Raw genomic sequence first — 20125 nt, 5'->3', positions numbered from 1 at the left:
CAAAAGCAAACAGCTCTGGATGCAGCAAACCTGTGTCCAGATTATGCTACTCAATTTATGGGTTAAGAACACAGTAAAACTCATAAAAAAGCACAGATTAACCACTTACAGACAAAAACAGAGCTCACAGTATGAAAAAATACAGTTAAACATTAATGAAATGCAGTCAAACTGTAATGAATTGCAGTAAATAGCAATGAAATACAGTAAAACAGTAATGAAATGCAATTAATCGGTAAATTGCTTTAAACAGTTCAAATGTGACAAATTAGCTCACAAACACAACAGTAAAAAAAAAAGCTCAAAAAAGCAACAATTCAGCAAAATACTGTCATCAATGTAATCAGGTTACCGGCAAGCAGTAACAAATGCAGCAGAACACCTAAGCACATAAGCACAAGCAGCAAAATGAAATAGAAAGAAGCCACAGTAGTCATATGTTTGGTTTTCTGTTTCCTTCTCAAAGGAACATCTGCTTTGACATATCTAGGAGGCTCAGAACTCCAAATTGATTCAATAAAGGTACTAGGCACCTCTTCCATAACTGAAATTTGGGGAATCACTCTAAGCCCTTCAGATATAATCAGCCATGGTTCCCTCTCTGCATCTGTACCAAATGTATGAACAGCCTCAGTGGACATGCAAGCAGGCCATTCTATTTCAGACTAACTGGGTTGAGGCAGAGGGAACTGGCATCAGCACTGGATGGTCCTCAGGTTCTTCATCCAACCTGAGGAAGGCACCCAGAGGAGGCTGGACAGCAGCAGATTCAGTATGAGCTCTTTTAGATTTTTTTCTTAAGAGGGGGCTGAACTTCAAGGTGAGCAGACTTGGCTAAGGTACCCTGGGTTAATAACTTCAGACACTGGTTTTCCAGATAAACAGAAAGAGAAGACAAATGGCTGTGGAGTGTCTTAGGAACAAATCCTGACAGGTACCACACTTAGTATGGTTATGCATATCACTCAAACAAAAAAGACTTCCACACTCACATTTCTCCTTCCTTGATGAAACAAAAACAAACTATAAAGAGAGAAAAAGGAAGGAAGGAGTAACAACAGGCTATTACCTGTAACAGGCTTGGTAGGAGAACCACAGACCAAATTTAGAAGCTGCGTTCAGTCTCGTGACAAATAAGTTCTAAGGATTAGGCATCCATACAGCATATATGTACCTTATGCTCTGTGTGTAGAGCATACATCTGACGTACGACGCAAATAAGGTATAAAGGCTTTGGTATGGACATTGGGCTATCCTTCTCAGGATATTCCATGTTTAAAGAATACCACAACAGTGATAAGGAAGAACATCTATAAAACACAAGCAAAATATGAATATGCACAGACAGACTCTCCAATGATTAGGAAACTCTACTAAAGATTAAAACCAAGTACACAATAACAATATGCCAATTCCAAATATTTTGGAGTAAGACAAGTTAAAACAGATCAATTTTCACTCACAGTAATCATAGTCCTAGGTATACATAACACATCTGACAAGATAAAGAATGAAGAAGTAACAAGACTAGACCATATTCCACAAGAATTCTGCAAAATAATTAAAACACACCATAAAATCGCCAAATTTGCCACAGGCAGTTCCTACCACTCACACCACTGCCAAGCCTTAAGAGAATTAAACTGGCTGGAATTTCCACATCACCTTAACGTCCTTCAACTGTCCGTAGCACATAATATTGTCTACAACTCAAAACAACAGCCCTGCTCTTAAGAACATTCTAATACCCTACAGCCCCACCAGAACCCCTCACTCTGAAAATAAATGACTCATAACTGTCTATGTACCAAATAAAAGAGATAGGCGCTGCCTTTACTCATACTCTGTCGCTAAACTCTGGAACTCACTTCCAACCAGCATAAACACCATTGGTTGCTTCAACAAATTTAAGCTCAGCCTAAAGAGCTATCTACAAAATGCTCATATCTGCCCCTGCATCTATCCAAATAGATAAACCATCTCACTCTCTTTGAGTTTTCCCTCTAACTTACCTCAATGTTTACTCCTCAAAAGCATTAGGAAACTCTTGATCTAAAAGTTATTTTAAACAATTCTATTCTTAATACTGATCTTTCTAACCTTAACTATCATTCTAACCCTCACCTCTTTAAACTAACTCTCTATTGATTTTCACTTTCTTACCTTTCAACCTATTCAATATTTACAAAATAAATATCTTGTAAATTACTCTGTTTCTCTCTGATATTGTAATTCCACAATTTAGAACTTTTCTCAATATGTTACACTGTACTGTAAATTATTGTAAAATACTTGTTATTTCTGTGCATACATAATGTCTTGTGGAGCTTTTCTCCCTGGGCCTCCACAGAAAATGGTTTCCTGACCCAGTCGGACTTTCCCAGTCAACAAATGTCAATAAATAAATAAATAAATAAATTATGAAAGAAAGCACAGCTTCACATAATCACAAACTGGACTACTATAAAACTTTTTTTGCCAGATGTTGATGTTTACTAATACAAAGGAGCCTCAAAAATAAAGTTAACAATTATCAACTCGTATCATTTTTAAATGCTAGTTGAAATTCAGCAGTGGCAATATTGTGAATCCTGCTCTAGGATTTGTGCTTAAGTACTTTTTATAGCTGTACATACCTGTTTAAAGTCATGTTTCAGTTTACCTTGCTACTGTTTTTTTCCCCTGTTCTTTGAGTCTGCCCAACCCCCTACTCAGGCACTAAGGTACAGTGGATATAAAAAGTGTACACACCCCTGTTAAAATGCCAGGTGTTTGTGATATAAAAAATGAGATCACAATAAATTATTTCAAAACTTTTCCCACCTTTAATGTGACCTATAACCTGTACAATTCAATTGAAAAACAAACAAATCTGTTAGGGGAGAAATATAAAAAAATAAAAAAACGCACAATAAGCTGGTTGCATAAGTGTACACACCCTTAAACTAATACTTTGTTGAAGCACCTTTTGATTTAATTACAGCATTCAGTCTTCTTGGGTAGGAGTCTATCAGCATGGCACATGTTGACTTGGAAATATTTGCCCATACTTCCATGCAAAAATGCTCCCAATCTGTCAGATTGCGAGGGCATCTGTTGTGCACAGCCTTCTTCAGGTCACCCCACAGGTTTTCTATTGGATTTAGGTCTGGGCTCTGGCAAGGCCATTCCAAAATTTTCTTCTGGTGAATCCATTCTTTTGTTGATTTGGATGTGTGCTTGGGGTCATTGTTGTGTTGAAAGGTGAAATTCCTCTTCATCTTCATCTTTCTAGCAGATGCCTGAAGGTTTTGGGCCAAAAGTGACGGGTATTTGGAACTGTTCGCAATTCCCTCCACCTTGACTAAAGCCCCAGTTCCAGCTGAAGAAAAGCAACCCGAAAACATGATACTGCCACCACCATGCTTCAACATGGGGATGGTGTTCTTTTGGTGATGTGAAGTGTTGTTTTTGTACCATATGTACCTTTTGGAATTGTGAACAAGAAGTTCAACCGTGGTCTCATCAGACCATAACACATTTTCCCACATGCTTTTGGGAGACGATGTATTGTTTTGCAAATTTTAGCCAGGCCAGGATGTTTATCTGTGTAAGAAAAGACTTCTGTCTTGCAACCCTACCCCATAGTCCAGACATATGGAGAATACGGGAGATTATTGTCACAGATAGTACATAACCAGTACTTGCCAGAAATTCCTGCAGCTCCTTCAGTGTTGCTGTAGGTCTCTTGGCAACCTCCTTGATCAGTTTTCGTCTTGTCTTTTCATCAATTTTGGAGGGACGTCCAGTTCTTTGCAACATCACTGTTGTCCCATATTTTCTCCACTTTTTGATGATTGTCTTCACTGTGTTCCATGGTATATCCAGTGTTCTGGAAATTTTTTTTTTACCCTTCTCCTGACTGATACCTTTCAACAATGAGATCCGTTTGATGCTTTGTACGCTCTCTGTGAACCATGGCTTTTGCTGTAGCAAGCAACTGAATAAATGTCAAGAAAAATCCTACTAGGAGAGCAGAACTTTATTTGGGGTTAATCAGTCTCTTTAATTTTTGGCAGGTGTGTACCCAAGAAGACTGAATGTTGTAATTAAATCAAAAGGTGTTTCAACAAAGTATTAGTTTAAGGGTGTGCACACTTATGCAACCAGCTTATTGTACATTTTTTATTTTTTGTATTTTTCCCCTAACAGATTTGTTTGTTTTTCAATTCAATTGTACAAGTTATAAGTCACATTAAAGGTGGGAAAAGTTTTGAAATTATTTATTGTGGTCTCATTTTTTTATATCACAAAAATCTGGCATTTTAACATGGGTGTGTACACTTTTTATATCCACTGTACAAGTTTCTGAAATTCTAACCACAGGACTTGAGCTCCAGTTTTAATTTTTCTTTAACGCTCTCACCCTTCTCTTGTTGAGGTTTTAAACGGCTGTGTCTTTGGCTTCTGCCCCTTATGGTATTCTGACTTTCAAAGTCCCTCCCTCCCCTCTTTTATTGCTATTTTCTGTTGTCTAACCTATTTAAGTACTTTCTCACCAATTGTTTTCCACATATCTATAACACTAAGTGCCCACCCTGTAAACCAGTATTGCATTTAAGTAATCCTCCATTACCACAAATTATTTCTTGCTCATTTTCCCAGAGCTTCCATCTGCTTGGCACCCTAGCCATACTCTAAGGTGGTCCTGAGTTAATCCTGCGCCATCCTCAGTGGATAAAACAATTTGATTTTATTGTTTTGCAGTTCATTTACCTATTTAGAGTACTACTGCTTTATTTTTGCTTTATTTGTTGATTTTGGCTTTAAATCATTCTAAAGGGTCCCTAATATTTCAAATTGCCTTGTCAATGTAGTTCACATTTTGTTGTAGCATTACACTTGCAAGCAATCTTTCTTCATGTTATTACATCAAGAGGTTATCAGTGCCCTACACAAATGCCCAGAAAGTAAATTTTATGTATAAAATTTCATACAATTGAGACCTGTAACTTACTGTGGGTAAAACAAAGCCATTGTGTGAAGACTAGCTTACAGCAGCTAGTCTGCACTTAACAGCAGCAATACTATCAAATCCTAGCACAATCTAACCTTGTGTAGTTCCAAACGCTACAGACCACCCAAGGAGACCTTTATATAACCCAGTCCACAATCTACAGTAGCCCACCCAAATACAAGTCCGGACAATATGGATATGTAATTTTCAAATGTTTCCATAGCCAATTTGATAGATGTGGGCATCCTGAGACAATGTAGCAATTGTCTTGTTCACAGACAACCATTTAATCATTAAAAAAACAGACAGTATGCGAGAGATGCACATACACAATTTCAATGCAGACATAATTCTTGCATACAAGCAAGGTTGTCAAGAACACACACACGTGCGCGCGCGCACACACACACACACACACACACACATATGCACACACGCCCACACGCACACACATGCACACACACACACACACACACATGCACACACGCACACTACATCCACCACACATCGCATCCACCATACACTCACACCAACCTATGCTGAGGCATTAAAAAGCAATCTTCCCAAACTTCAAAAGACCACCTAAGCCTATAAACAGTAATGCCTATCCTCAGCAATCTCTAAAGCACTCACCAAAAGCAACACTAAACACCACAGATACTCCTATACCCAGTGGAGCCCCAAGAAGAAAGCCCACAATGCAAGCCAACTCATTACCCAGGACTCTTGTCATCAGTGACTCCATTGTATGACAAACAGATGTCCCTCTTACCATACTGAACACGGAGAAGATAAAGGCCAATTGCTTATCTGGAGCCAGGATCTGCCAAGTTACACATGCACTCAACAGGTTCTAGTAGATTCGAGCATAGTTCATATTGGCTTTAATGGTCTGAGAAGTACTTCCCTGAACTACATGAAGACAGACATTGTTGATCTCCCCGAATGTGTGCTCTGGAAGGTATGCCCCTGCACTGAGCACCATTCTAACTTCCCCAAGCATGATGACACAGTATGATCAAAAGATGACTGAATTCAATAACTGGTTTTACAGGGGGACTGAATATTTGTCAGCATGAAGGACAAGTTAACAGACCATGCTGCTTTGCAAAGCATGGTCTGCACCTAGGTTTCCAAATATTGGCTAAAACTTTACCACTCCCTTAGAGCCTCTTTTTAGGCAATGCTAAATTGACAAACCTACAAACATAATAAATAAAGCCTAAAGAAATTTACAGGTGTTATTGCCCAGTGCTAGGACTCTAAACAAGAAACTCTATACCCTACAAGCTCTACTCACTCTGGAGAATATACACATCTGTACCATTACCAAGACATGGTTTATATCCACAGAAAGTACTCCAGCAATGCAATACTTCAGTGCCTTCCAAACATTCAGACCATCAACTGCACAGACAAGGACAAAAGGTGGAAGAGCCTCAAGCTATATTAGCAACAGGCATAACTCTACTTTAGTTAAAAAGAATAATGCCCTGGAATTTATCCACATGGAAATCACCACAGACAAAGTTCCATACCATATGCTAACAAGCTATAGGTCACCCTCTATGTCCCTACAATACCATAGCTCATATCTATATCTACTGGAGACACTGACCATAAACCAAATACCCTATTCTTGGGAGACTTTAACTGCCCCCTCTATAGACTGGCAAACAATCACTGCCTTATACTCTCATAGGCACAACAATTCCTGGAATTTATTAACACAAATACCCTTGACAAGACAGTGTGCACACCCACCAGAGGTTTAAACATATTGGACCTGGTATTCACCAATATGGGACAGCACCCCCCCAAGTCACTTCTTCACTGGTGAGGTCAGACTACAAAGCTGTCTTCTTCAAAATAAAAATCAACTTAATAACCCAAGCAAATCCTGTAACAGCTAGGAACTGTTCCAAAGCAAACTATTCTGTAGTATGCAATATTTCCTCAAAATCAGTGCCCCTCCCAAACCAGAGTTCACAATAACCTATGCAGAATTCTTCACAGAGACCCTGTACAACCATGTAAATGGCTATACAAAGGCTGCTGTACCTACTAAAAGTAAGCCTAAAACAAACCGCACTGGTAGAATCCTAACCTTAACAAATTATACAACAAAAAGAAAAAAAGTAATGGCTAAAATTAGGAAGAGAAACTCCCATAATGATAGGAGCTCTCTAATTAAACTAAGAGGACTAATTAAGTCCAATAAGGTCAACTACGAGATCAAGAAAGCCTCACAGGTTAATGACAACTACAAGGCCTTCTACAGCTACATCTGGAACCTCAAAGGCAGCACACATTAGTGTGCCAAACTGGAAGTCAGTGGTGCCACCTTCACTGAGCACAGTGACATAGCGAATCTGCTGGCTGACAAATTTAGCTCAAACTTTACACCCCCACTCCTCCCATCTCCCCCCATGAAATACCTACTAGCATAACCCCCCACCAAACTATTAAAAGGAACCACATCCTGGCAGTGCTCACTAAGGCCAAAAACACACCCTCAGTGGACCCCGGCAATATCCAAGGATGCCTGCTAAATAGCTGGAATCATGATCTATCAGAACCACTTGAGTCACTTTTCAGCTACAGCATCACAGCATGCTTTGTACCATAAAAATGAAGGACTGAAATGGTTATCCCAATTCACAAAGATGAACCATCAAGTGACCCAGGAAATTACAGACAAAAAATAGTCTGACTAGTCTAATATGCAAAGCCACTGAATTAATTATTATGGAAATGATCAGCACAGACTTAGGCAACCTTCAGAAACTGGACCCAACCCAGTTTGGCTTTGTCAAGGGAAGATCGTGTCTACTAAACCTGGTGGACTTCTTGAGAAGGTCAACAAGGCAAAGGATGAGGGGAAAATGGTGCATACCACCTACATGGACCTGGCTTAGGCATTCAACGCAATACTCCACTTAGGTATGACAGGATTATAAGATAGTAAGAGATTACCAGGCTATCGACCCGGAGGTCATTTTAAGCCTAGCCGTTTCAACCCAATGTAATACCATAGAGGTACTAGTCAACACTCAAGATTGCATTTAGTGATGACTGCCCATGTCCAGGATGGTTGTGGGCGCTATCTCCGGTAAGAATTTATAGTGCCCCATCCACTCATCCAAGTTCCTCTTGAACAGTGTCATGGAGGTGCTGTGTTTCACATGAATTGGTAGCCTGTTTCAAAGACGTGGCACTTGCTGGGAGATAAATATGTCCCTCCAGCACATTCTGTTTGAGTCATAGGGCATATTTAAGTCCCTGGATTTAGTATCCCTAGACCCATTTGATTTACGGATATGGAGTAAGTTCATTAAATTTGGGTCTTGGGTTGCTCTGTAGGCCAGGCATAAGTCTCCTCTAAGAAGTCTATACAATTTGTTGATAAACTCACTAAAATGGGCATAAACCCCTACATAACTTGCTAGATTGCTAGCTGGCTCACAAACAGGACCCAATAAGTCAGTACTTGTGATACCACCTCCACTAAGAGACTGGTCATCAGTGGGGTATCTCGGGGCTCTTTGCTGTGATCGCTGCTAATTGGTATCTACTTCTTGGAGGTAAAGGCTAATGTCATGGGCCTTTGGCTGACCAAGTTCATAGATGACTCCAAACTGTGAGCTATCCTCTTACAAGAGGATCTAACACAGACAAATGACTGGTGCCAAAGTCACAGACTAAAATTCAATGCAAAAAAATGCAGTATACTGCCTTTTGGGAAAACTGCCACCCAGGCTAATTACTCTATCAATAAGACACCCCTAAGAGTTGACCCAGTAGTCAGGAATACGGGAATATATGTAGACAGTAATCTGACCTTTGACCAACATGTGGCCAACGTAGTAAGAAAATCATTCCATGTTACCAAAATTATAAGTAAGGGCATGGCATCCAGGTCTAAGGAAGTTATAGTTCCACTTTATTCAGCCCTTATATCAGACTCATCACTGAATATACTGCCTACTTCGGCATGTACCTGACCAGATATATGCAACAAATGGAATGCCTACAAAGGTTCCTTACCAGGAGAATCCAGGGTATAAACACATTGTCCTATATATAAATATATATATATATATATATCACCTTGAAGCCCCATCTCTAGAATCCATCACCTACAGATTACCGAAAGGTAATATATGCCTAGCATACAAGGCATCCCCCTTTTGCACACCCACAAAATGAACAGCATCAGAAACACTTGATCCAAGGATTTAAATTTTGCTTGTGACATAAATACGACATGTTTGCAAGACATCTGTCTTTGTATGTCTCAGAGGATCCCCATGTTCTGGAACAGGCTCCTCATCCATGTGAAGCAGAGTCCATCTCTAACCCTATTTAAGTGTAACCTTGACCAATGGATGGGAAATTCACCCCTGGTCTGACCCCCCCCCCCATGTATCTAACAGGCTGAGATAGAGAGTAATGCCCAAACTAACATAGCCCCCCAAAACATAACCTCTAAAAACTTCTTAACGTACATACCCCCTCATAATAAACTCACACGATACATAAGGGACACAACTGGGTTGGACTGCATGGTTAGGCTTTTAAAGGTCCTAGTGGCCATTAGCCTACTATGCAACTATTAACATGTTTAGTTAAAAAAATGAAAAAGTAAGCAAGACTCAACCTGAAACCCCAGAATGTGATGCAGAAAGCTAGCCTAAGTAGGCTGGGGTGACCAAATGGGTTAACAGCACATAACTAGGGCTACATGGTCAAAAATTACTAGAACTTATAGTGCCCTCCTCATTCTTGCATATGCCTTCAGCTTTACTTTCATGTTCAACTTTCAATATCTTGCCCTATCAACTTCTATACCCTAAAACTGTTTGAAAATCAGGGTTTATTGTGCAGTATAAAGTGCACTAAGTGGCTCAAACTTCTGAGGGCAAATTCTGGCCCTTTTTATTAATCACTATTACATATTTCAGGGTGTCCAATGCGTGCTCTGATGCTATAGTTGAAAAGGGACTCAAATGGTCCTGATAGGACCATGTTTCCAGCTATGTAGGAGGCATCCTGGGATATTGAAGGGGTCCACTGAGGCTGTTTTAACTTAATACTTAATGCAAAAGTCACTTTTGTTTTTGCATTTCTCATACTACCAATGATAAGTTACCCCAACTAACTGCCTATATTGTCGAGCTGCCCTCTCTCCCAAGCAGACTCTTAAGGCAAATGAGAAAATAACCATAATATGACTAGTGATTCCCCTTCTCTCTAGAAAGCAGTACCATCTGGCAAGGAATCAGTCATCCATTTGGAGGAGAAAAAAGTGGGTACACGGTCACCATACAGCAATCATTGGTGTACTTGTGTCTTACACCCTTAAAGTTAGCATGTAATTGCATCTTTTAGCATCACAGCACACTGCAAGGGAGGAAAGTTGACTGCTACCTTTTCAATCCTTTACCTACCATGCTAAAACTCACACAGAAGGCTTGGTTGGTGAATTCTGAAGAATGGAAGTGAAGGCAAACAACCCATGTCCCTGCCAGCAGACCTTATGTATTAGAAGTAATTTGATATCACCTTTTGCCTGAAGCCCAACCCAGGATGTGTTTTTTTTCCTGAATAACCAAAATTACACTGATGTGTGGCTGCTTACTCTCATTTTAGCAAATATTCAGCATTCAAACATTGACCTCAAGTAATATAACACTACTTGATTTACAGAGAGAATTAAAACATACCTTCATTACTACAGTACTCTTTCCTGTTCATTGCATGTGCTGCAATACTGTATAATCGATGTTTTCTAGCTGGTCCTTGATGGTCAGCAGCAGCAACTCGTTTATTAGATCCCAGTCTTTCACCAATATGCAGACTGCCTTCAAGATGAAAGTACAGTTGTGTAAAATCTTACCATAAAAGTAGATGTCCTTTTCTTCACTGTTGTAGTATTCTTTACAAAAGGGATCCCCTGCCAAGGGTAGCCTCAACATCTAGCCAGTATGCCAAAGCCATAGATTTTACAGATGTCGTATGTTAAACATATGCTTCCTGCTCAAGGCATAGGGGACAGAGGCGAAGTATTGACATATACACCTCAGAAATTAAAAGCCCAGGAAGAACAATTATTCCTAGGAAACAGGAGGAGCAGAGGGATCCAGAAAGAGGAAAAACAGGAATGACCTCCAGGCCAGGAAGACAGAAGGAAAACAGCAGAGCAGAAGGGGGAGGAGGGAGTGAATACTGCAACAGTTAAGAGAAAAACATCTACTGTTACAGTAAGATTTTACACAACTGTACTATGTCCTTCCATACCACTGTTGCAGTATTCCTTACAAAAGAGAAAGTACAAAAGTTCAAGAGGAAACTTGGAAGGCGGAAGGCACAGATAAGCCCTCTAAACACCTATGCAGAATAGGTCAGACGAAGCCAGATCTTGCTCTGGAAACAACATCTAATTTGTAATGTTTAGTAAAGGTATAGACAGAAGTCCAGTTAGCAGCCTCAGGGATGGAACTGGTATCCAAACCTTTGAAAAAGCCCCAGAGGAAGCAACAGATCTAGTAGAACGAGCCTTTACAGAAGTAGAAAGACATTTTTCATGACAGGAATTTCAAAACAAGAAATGGCCTTAGAGATCCTGGAGGATGCGGTTTGCTTAGAAAAGTACAGTTGTGTCCACTTGCCATAAATGTAGATGTTCGAGTGTATTCACTGTTGCAGTCATTACATTTGGGTAATCTGCTGGCAGGTTGCCCTCAGTCGGCCTGAATATCAAAGTCTTGGGTCCTGCGTCGGTTGCTGTCTCTCTTCCATGACGTCAGGTCGTCAGGGATATAAAACATGCAGCCGACACCATTTTCTTTAGTTTTTCTTGCCCCAGATGTTAGGTGCCCTCCAAATGGGGAGCAAAAAAAAAAAAAAATATATATATATATATATATATATATAAATGCAATTGTAACAACATAAACTTTACCTTCATCTAAAAGCAAATACACCACAAAGGCTGTAGAATACAGTGAAAGAAAGAGAAGTTCTAGAAAAAAGGGGGATGACGGGTGGGTAACCCGGACTGCAACAGTGAATACACTCGAACATCTACATTTATGGTAAGTGTACACAACTGTACTATGTTCTTCCTGTTTCACTGTTGCAGTCATTACACTTGGGTAGAATCCCAAAGCTATGGATGGGAGGCTGGAACTAAATAGAATTAGGGTATAAGGCCCTGCAGAACTGCAGTGGCAAAGCCTGCCCTGGACTTAGAGAAGAGAGGCAAATGATAATGCTTTGTAAAAGTATGAACAGAGCTCAAAGTAGCAGCTTCTAGAATGTCTTTGGTTGGAACCATCTGAGAAAAGCTGCTGAGGTAGATGCAGCCCTGGTGGAATGTGACCTGATTCCCTTGGGAACCAGTTTACCATGATGCAAATAGCAACAACAAATGCAGTGGCTTATCCACTTTGAAATAGTCTGCTTTGAAACAGCCTTCCCCTTTGATCCTGCAGCAAATGCCACCAGTAGCAGCTCAAATTTTCTTAGAGATTTGGTCCTGTTTAAGTAGAATCTTAGTTGTCTGTGTACGTCCAAGGAATGCAGAATCCGCTCCCCCCTTGTTCTGCGGATTTGGGTAAAAAGTTGGCAGGTGACTAGTCTAGTTAAGAGCCACACTGGATACCACTTTAGGCATAAAGGCATGTCCTGAGGGACACCCTGTCCGTGTAAAATGTAATAAAAGGCTCCACAGCCATGAGGGCCTGTAGTTCTGAAACCCTTCTTGCTGAAGTGATTGCCAGAAGGAAAGCTGTTTTCCAAGATAAAAACTTTATATCCACAGTAGCTGCTGGTTCAAATGGAGGCAGGGTGAGCTTTTCCAACACAAAATTGAGGGCCCGTGCAGGAGTTGGTAATCTTCTGGGAGGCCTTAAATTTTTGGCCCCTATAAGATACTGTTTTAGCAGAGGATGAGAAAAGATGGGAGGCTCTGTGTTGTAATGAGCCGAGATGGCAGAGGCATGGATTTTTATTGATGAAAAAGATAGGCCCTTGTCAGGCATCTCAGTCAAGTATTGTAAAATCTGAGGAATATTTGGCTTTGCTGTGTCCGTCCCTTGCGCTTGGTTCCAAGCACAGAATCTCTTCCATTTATCAGCATAAGATTTTCTAGTACTAGACCTTCTGGCTTCCAAAATGACAAGCATCACAGATTTACTGAGAGGTGTTGTTTGAATAATTACATGATCAGCCATGCTGCCAGGTTCAGAGTTTGGAGCTGATTGTGCAGAATTTGATTGTTCTGCTGAGACAGTAGATGAGGTATTTGAGGCAAGTACCAAGGAGGGAGTTGAGACATATTCCTTAGAATTGGGTACCAGTGCTGGTGAAGCCAATCCGGGGCAATTAGGATCATTTTTGTTTTTTCCTGTCTGACCTTTAGTAAGACCTTGGGAAGAAGAGGCACAGGAGGAAAGTCGTACACTGATAAGTTTTTCCAAATGAAGGATAGGGCATCCACTTTCCATGCTTGTCTGTGATAAGTCCTTGTGCAGAATTTGTCCAGTTGATAATTTTGGGGAGAGGCAAATAGATCTATGTCCGGACTCCCCCATTTCTCTGTTATCATGCTGAAGACTTGTGGTTCCAGTTTCCACTTGTGAGGGTCCATAAGATTTCTGCTTAGGTCGTCTGCCAGAGTATTTTGTTTTCCTGGCAGGAATTGAGCTTGAAGATGTACTTGGTAAGTCAAGGCTGTGTCCCACAATGCCATGGTTAGTCTGCAAAGGGGGTAGGAATGTGTACCCCCTGCTTGTTTATGTACCACATAACTGTGGCGTTGTCCGTCTTTATCAGTAATTGTCCTGGATGAAGTAAGTCCTTGAAAGCTGTCAGGGAATTCTGAACAGCTAACATCCCTTTCTGGTCGATATGCAGATGCATTTGTTTTGGGCTCCATATGCCCTGAATGCATCTCCCCGCCAGGTGGGCCCCCCAAGCATAGTCTGATGCATCTGTAGTTAGGGTTTGGGTGGCAGGGGGTAGAGTGAAAGACCGTCCCATGTTCTCGTGACATGTCTCTACCCACCAAAGAAACTCCTGTTGTAGGCAGGGAATGAGAGGAATCTTTGTTTCCAGACTGTGACAATGTTGACTCCATAAACTTTTTAGATACCACTGTAGTTTCCTCATATGCAGTCTTGCATATGGAATTAGTAGAATGCAGGATGCCATGAACCCCAAAGCCCACAGAATTTGTCTTGCAGATAACTGGGTTTTTGTTGCCATCTGTTTGAAGTAAATAGTTGCCTTTGCTTGTCTGACATAAGGTAAGCCATCTGGGCAGTTGTATTCAAGCTTGTACCCAGGAATGTAATCATTTGAGAGGGTACCAGTTGTGATTTATTTTTGTTTATTGTGTACCTTAGGCATGTTAGAAGCCTTTTTACAAACGTCAGATGTTGAAGAAGAATGTCCTTGTTTTCTGCTTGAATGAGACAGTCGTCCAAGTAAGGATAGATTTGTATGCTTTCTTTATCTGCAAAATGCAATTACTGGTGCCAGGCACTTTGTAAAGACCCTGGGCACACTAGATAAGCCAAAGGGCAGTGCAGAGAATTGGTAATGCATAAAACCAGTCTTGAAGTGGAGGTATCTTCTGCATGATTCCCTTATTGGGATATGCAGGTATGCCTCTTTTAAGTCTAGAGTCACTAGCCAAGCGTTCTTGCCCAGCATAGACAGTAGCTGTTTTGGGATGTCCAAGAATGTGTTCAAAATCGATAAATCCAGTATTGGGCACCAGGCATTGTCTTTTCTGGGTACCAGGAACAGTCTTGAGTAAAACCCTTGCCCTTTTTCCTGTTCTGGTACTGGTTGAATAGCCCCCATATCCATGAGGGACGTAACTTGTTTCTGTGCCTCTGCCCATTGATTTTGTGGCAAATCTGGCCAACCGTTTGGAGTTGGCAAGGTATGGAAATGAAATCTGTATCCCTGGGATACTATGTTTAATACCCACTTGTCCTGTGTTATTAACTGCCAATTTTGAGCATGAAGTGCTAATTTTTTTCCCTAAGGGGGCTGCCAAAAGATAAGTGCTTGGTGATGGTAGAGGGAAGTCATTGAGACTGTTTACTGTAGGGTTGTGTTTTGTTTCCTCCAGATTTGGAGGTAGAGGCAGCCCATTGCTTTGACCTGTAAGAACCCTGTGATTGGTATCTAGAGCCTTTTAAGCGCCTGGATTTGCCCCGTGAGGCTCTGTCGGACACTGGAAAGGACCAATTTTTTATAGACCAGTGTCTACTTAATCTTGGTGGCTGCACTTGTAAGAAGTCTTTTACAGTTTGCATAGACTTAGCTTTGTCTTCCATTTTCTTTAAAACCTTTTCTGCCTTATTACCAAACAGAGTATCATGCTGTAAAGGTGCAGCCAACAATTTAGCTTTAACATGATCAGGCAGATTTTGCTCCTTGAGCCAGGCATGCCTTCTAATCACAGATCCAGTAACTGCGGCCCTGCAGGAGGCCTCTAAGGAATCAAAACCACATTGAAAAGTATGCTTTCCAACCTGTTCTGCTGCATGCAATAATTCCTGTAATTCTTTATTTTCCACACATTCAGAAATCAACATCATTTTCTGTTTCAATAATCCCATAACATGCTGATGATATTTAAGCATATGAAACTGGCAGTTTAAGGCCCTAATTGCCAAGGTTGCAGACATATAAACCTTCTTTCCCATCTATCCAGCGCGCCCTGGAATCTCTATCAGAGGGGGTAGGATTCTTAGCTGTTGAGGCCTTTACACCTTTGGGACCCTGTGAGATAGTTTCAGGGTCAGCAGCAGGATTTTTGAATAAAAATTTGTGGGAGTCAGGAACCCTGTAGTATCTGTCTGGCTTACTAGGAGCCGGAGGTAGGGAATCTGGAGCCATGCTTGATTCCGAAAACATATCATCAACAATGTCTAATACAGGAGGTATGGCCAAAGGCCTATGCTGAGGAAGAAGAAGGAAATCCCTAAGCCTCTTTTTTGATACTGAGAAATCCTGACTCTCCCAATGAAAACGTGCCCTCAAAGTATGCAAGGTTTCTCCAAAAGAATAATCTTCAGGAGGAGATGCAGATGGGATAGATTCCTCTGCATCTGGGTGGTATAGAAAATTCTTGATCAGAAGAAATAGAAACCTGATCTGAAGATTCATAATCAGTGTCTTGCCTATGCCTCTTATCGGGGGGGGGGGGGGGTTGGGAACCCCTGATCAAGGTAATTAAGTCTTCAGCCATTTTGATCATCTGTTTTTTGGACATAGAGGCCTGAGCATGTGGCTCATGCGTCAGTTTTTTAGCCTTAGAAGTTGCTTTTGTCTTTGATTTTGAAGCTGGCGTCGGTTTTATATAGAAATGCTGAGGCCTGAAAACACCCTCAGAAACCGGTGTCTGCTCAGCAGCTCCGGACCCATCCGAGGGAGAGACATCCGCGGGTACAATACTTTGAGAATCTCGCGGCATGCTGGACTCCACATGGGTCTCGGTAGAGGCCTGCGACTCGAAAGTAGCGCGTATTAGGGGCTAAGAAAGTGCATCACTGAGTACCGGCGAACCGGTGACTGGCTTAGGAGAAGCTTCGTCGTCGGTTTTGGAACTCGACGGTCTGTCTCTGTCCTTTTCTTTGCGTTTTTTGTGAACTCCGGTATTCGGATTGCTATCTGATGACATTTCAGGGTAATTAAATCTGTTTCCAAAAATTTTGAAGCAAAGATATACCGACGCTAATTAGTTAAATTGGTGCTAACTGGTTAAATCTAGCACAAAACCGACAGCAAGGCATGTTATGATCTGGGCCTAGGCAAGGAATACAGTACAAATGAAAATCCTTATGAGGTATTTGCTTCCCACAAGTAATGCAATTATTAACTTTTACTGACATCGGTAAGGAGCAAGAAAAGTTTCCCCAGTGGGGTACTTAGCTTTAATTGAAGACTTCGGTTCTGAAACTTGAATGCGAAAATTTCAGGAGTCGGCCGACCGGCACTTGCAAACTGCTTCTGCTTCGGGCACCGCGCGGCAAGAAAGACTAAAGAAAATGGCGTCGGCTGCATGTTTTATACTCCTGATGACCTGACGTCATGGAAGAGGAGACAGCAACCAATGCAGGACCCAAGACTGTGATATTCAGGCCGACTGAGGACAACATGCCAGCAGATTACCCCAGTGTAATGACTGCAACAGTGAAACAGGAAGAACATCAGTCAAACCTGGAGATTTGGGATGAAAAGAAAGACATATAAGAAGAAACCCCAATGGAGCACTTATCTGAAACACAGCTTGGTAACCAGAACAGAAGAAGGAATGTTCAGACCAGCAATCAATGATCGCATTCAGACTGGTGGCAAAGAAGTTCTGAGGTATGTACATCCATACATCACCTTTATGCTCTACACCTTGAGCAGGAAGCATACATGTGACATACAACGTCTATAAAACCTAAGGCTTTGGTAGACTGACCTGACATTAGGGCTACCCTTGGCAGGGGATCCCTTGTGTAAAGAATACTGCAACAGTGATATGGAAGGACATCTATATTATCAGATTCTGACATTGCAAAAAATACAGGTCACTCATATATTGTAAATGCTTTAGAGGGACTGAGTAGAAAGAGGCTAAAACCATCTTAATGAGAGCCACAATATTGCAATATCTTCCACAGTAGTAGCAATTTTCTACAAGTTGCTAACCATCTATGTCTACAAATATTTAAATATAATCATGCCATGCATTTTTAAATATATACAGCATGTTAAGCCATTATGACACCCAGCCATATTAATAATATTATGTTGATTATTTGTATTTACAAAGTTAATATTTCAAAACTGATGTGCATCACTGTGGCATAACCTATAACGTGCTTTACATACGGGGATGAAAAGAAAAAGAAAAGTGTAACAGCTGTTTTTGTTTTCACAGTTTACTTCAGTTGAATTACTGGCACTACCATACGCCTCATGTCCAAATAACGTGCACAAGAAAACAAATATTTTTATGATGTTACCAAAGGTTTCTGTTTTTCCATCTAACCCTATTTTTATGAGACTTTCCTAAAGGTACTTAAAGTTGAAAGCTACATTTGTGACAGCAATTTGGGGAATTTGTGGTAGAATTAAAAATGAGACAAATGCATATTTTCCATAGCAGCTGAGCAGTTAAATTAACAATGTATTCCTAGACTCTCAAAAATGTGCATCTTGGACATTTTATGCCCATTTTATGTCACTTACTGCTGCTACGGCAAGAAAGCATTTTAATGCACAACTATGACTATGTAAGTATAGTCTGCATTACATGTTGTACTAGGAAAAGCTATCTGACTTTCTCTGCTAAGTTTTCTGATATACATAAACAGTAAGTCATTTTAAGAAGAGGGTAAAATTGTACCAACACAGTAATGGGGTAGGTGGCCCTCAAAGATGAAGCAGAAGGGTATAAATATTTATACCCGGGTCCAGGGCAGTTCTCCCCCCACCCCCCACACCCATGATTAATGCACCTGAGGTAGTACATATCACCAAAACACATAAATATAAAACTATCCACTTATTAGAGTTACTTACTCTAGTTACACAACTGACAGCCATGGTGGTGTAGTGGTTAGCGACAACATTTATTTAAAATACATATTTATATTGCTATTAAAATAGTATGTTTTGGTAATGACCACTTTTTTTTTCTTCTGGTGTCCTTTTCTCCACCAGCAAATTAAAATGTCCCATTGAGGATACACCGCACATCTGCAAGTGCCACAGTATTTGGTGTGTTCAGAGGACTGCTGTTTGGGTCACTTTTTTAATTTTATCTTGGACTGAGGGCGTTTTCAGTGACATTAACGGGTCATTTTCTAATACTGTAATTAGTAATCTGAAGAGGGAAAGAGATACATTTTTGAAATTTTTTTTAAACCTGTTGTTTTGCAAGGAATGTGACTGATTCCTTAAGACACACCTCAGAATTATTACCCTACCATGAGGTCTAACAAGTTAAAGATAACTTAACTGGTTGATCATCAGAAATTACTAAATATATCCTGCAAAAATTTACATTTCCACCCAAGGTTGCTCTCCAAGTTAACATCATGGGTACTACAGTAGTCAAGTATTTTCTGTTTATAATGACAGACAACAACAACTTAATATCTTTACGTCCAGTTTGAAAATGTTTACAACTTCACCAACAGTCAAGGCTTTATAACTATATCTCGACCAGTCACTATACTCATTCATCCTCTGGAATGCCCAGTCAGTCTAAAAATGCTGCTTACTAATATCATATTTGGAAAACTAAAACCTTTGTAAAGAACTTCTGGTACGTGTGTGTGTGTGTGTGTGTGTAGGTAGGTTTACTATCAAAATGTTGATCACCCCTTGCCGACACCACTAACGCGAACTCCGAACTGCAACTGTTGATAATGTCGAACACCGATATTCCAAAATGCAAAATCTCGCCCCCCCCCTTTTGACCCATGGTAGCACTTGTTGTGTGGTGTGGAGTGGTCGGAAATGTTGACATTCAGTGTTTTTTCGCTATTTTGAGGAATCGGCATTACGGCTTTCACATAAAGGAGTCAACAGTATGTACATTCGCAGATGGGTGATCGACATTTTGAAAGTAAACCGTGTATGTGTATATATATATATATATATATATATATATATATATATATATATATATATATATATATATATATGTATATGGGTCTACTTCATTTGCCTTAACTTCTGATTGACCGACACCCATTTGCCCGACCCTATTTGACTGAAATATCATTTGACCGACACTTCATTTGACCGACAAGTAAAATTGGCAAGTAAATGGGATATGCCCCCTTCCCCACTGTAGTGCGACCCTGAAGTTAGAATATATAGTTAGGGGGGTGTAGGGGGCACAGCCCCCCACAATGGGGGTTGTGAGGGGCGAAGCCCCCCAGTTACAGTTGTTTTACTAAGCAATATTAAAGCAAAACTAAACAATATAATATGAAATTAAGTGGGGGGCTTCACCCTCCCACACCCCCACACCCCCCTAACTATATAATCTAACTCCAGGGTAGCACTACAGTGGGGAAGGGAGCATATCCCATTTTCTTG

General features: G+C 40.6%; 1 protein-coding gene across 1 annotated transcript in view; it reads right to left on the bottom strand.

The window, feature by feature from the left end:
* LOC122804002 (protein mono-ADP-ribosyltransferase PARP14-like) overlaps positions 1–20125 on the bottom strand; it is a 1683704-nt gene that overhangs the window by 1273836 nt on the left and 389743 nt on the right. The window contains exon 4 of the mRNA XM_044073683.1: positions 10723–10860. Coding sequence (XP_043929618.1) covers positions 10723–10860 — 138 coding nt within the window. The remainder of the gene's footprint in view (positions 1–10722; positions 10861–20125) is intronic.

This window comes from Protopterus annectens, chromosome 6.part0 (genome assembly GCF_019279795.1).
Source record: "Protopterus annectens isolate FY-2018-M chromosome 6.part0, PAN1.0, whole genome shotgun sequence".
Taxonomy (NCBI): domain Eukaryota; kingdom Metazoa; phylum Chordata; order Ceratodontiformes; family Protopteridae; genus Protopterus; species Protopterus annectens.
The sequence above is the reverse complement of the archived record's forward strand: the minus strand, read 5'-3'. Positions and strand labels throughout refer to the sequence as shown.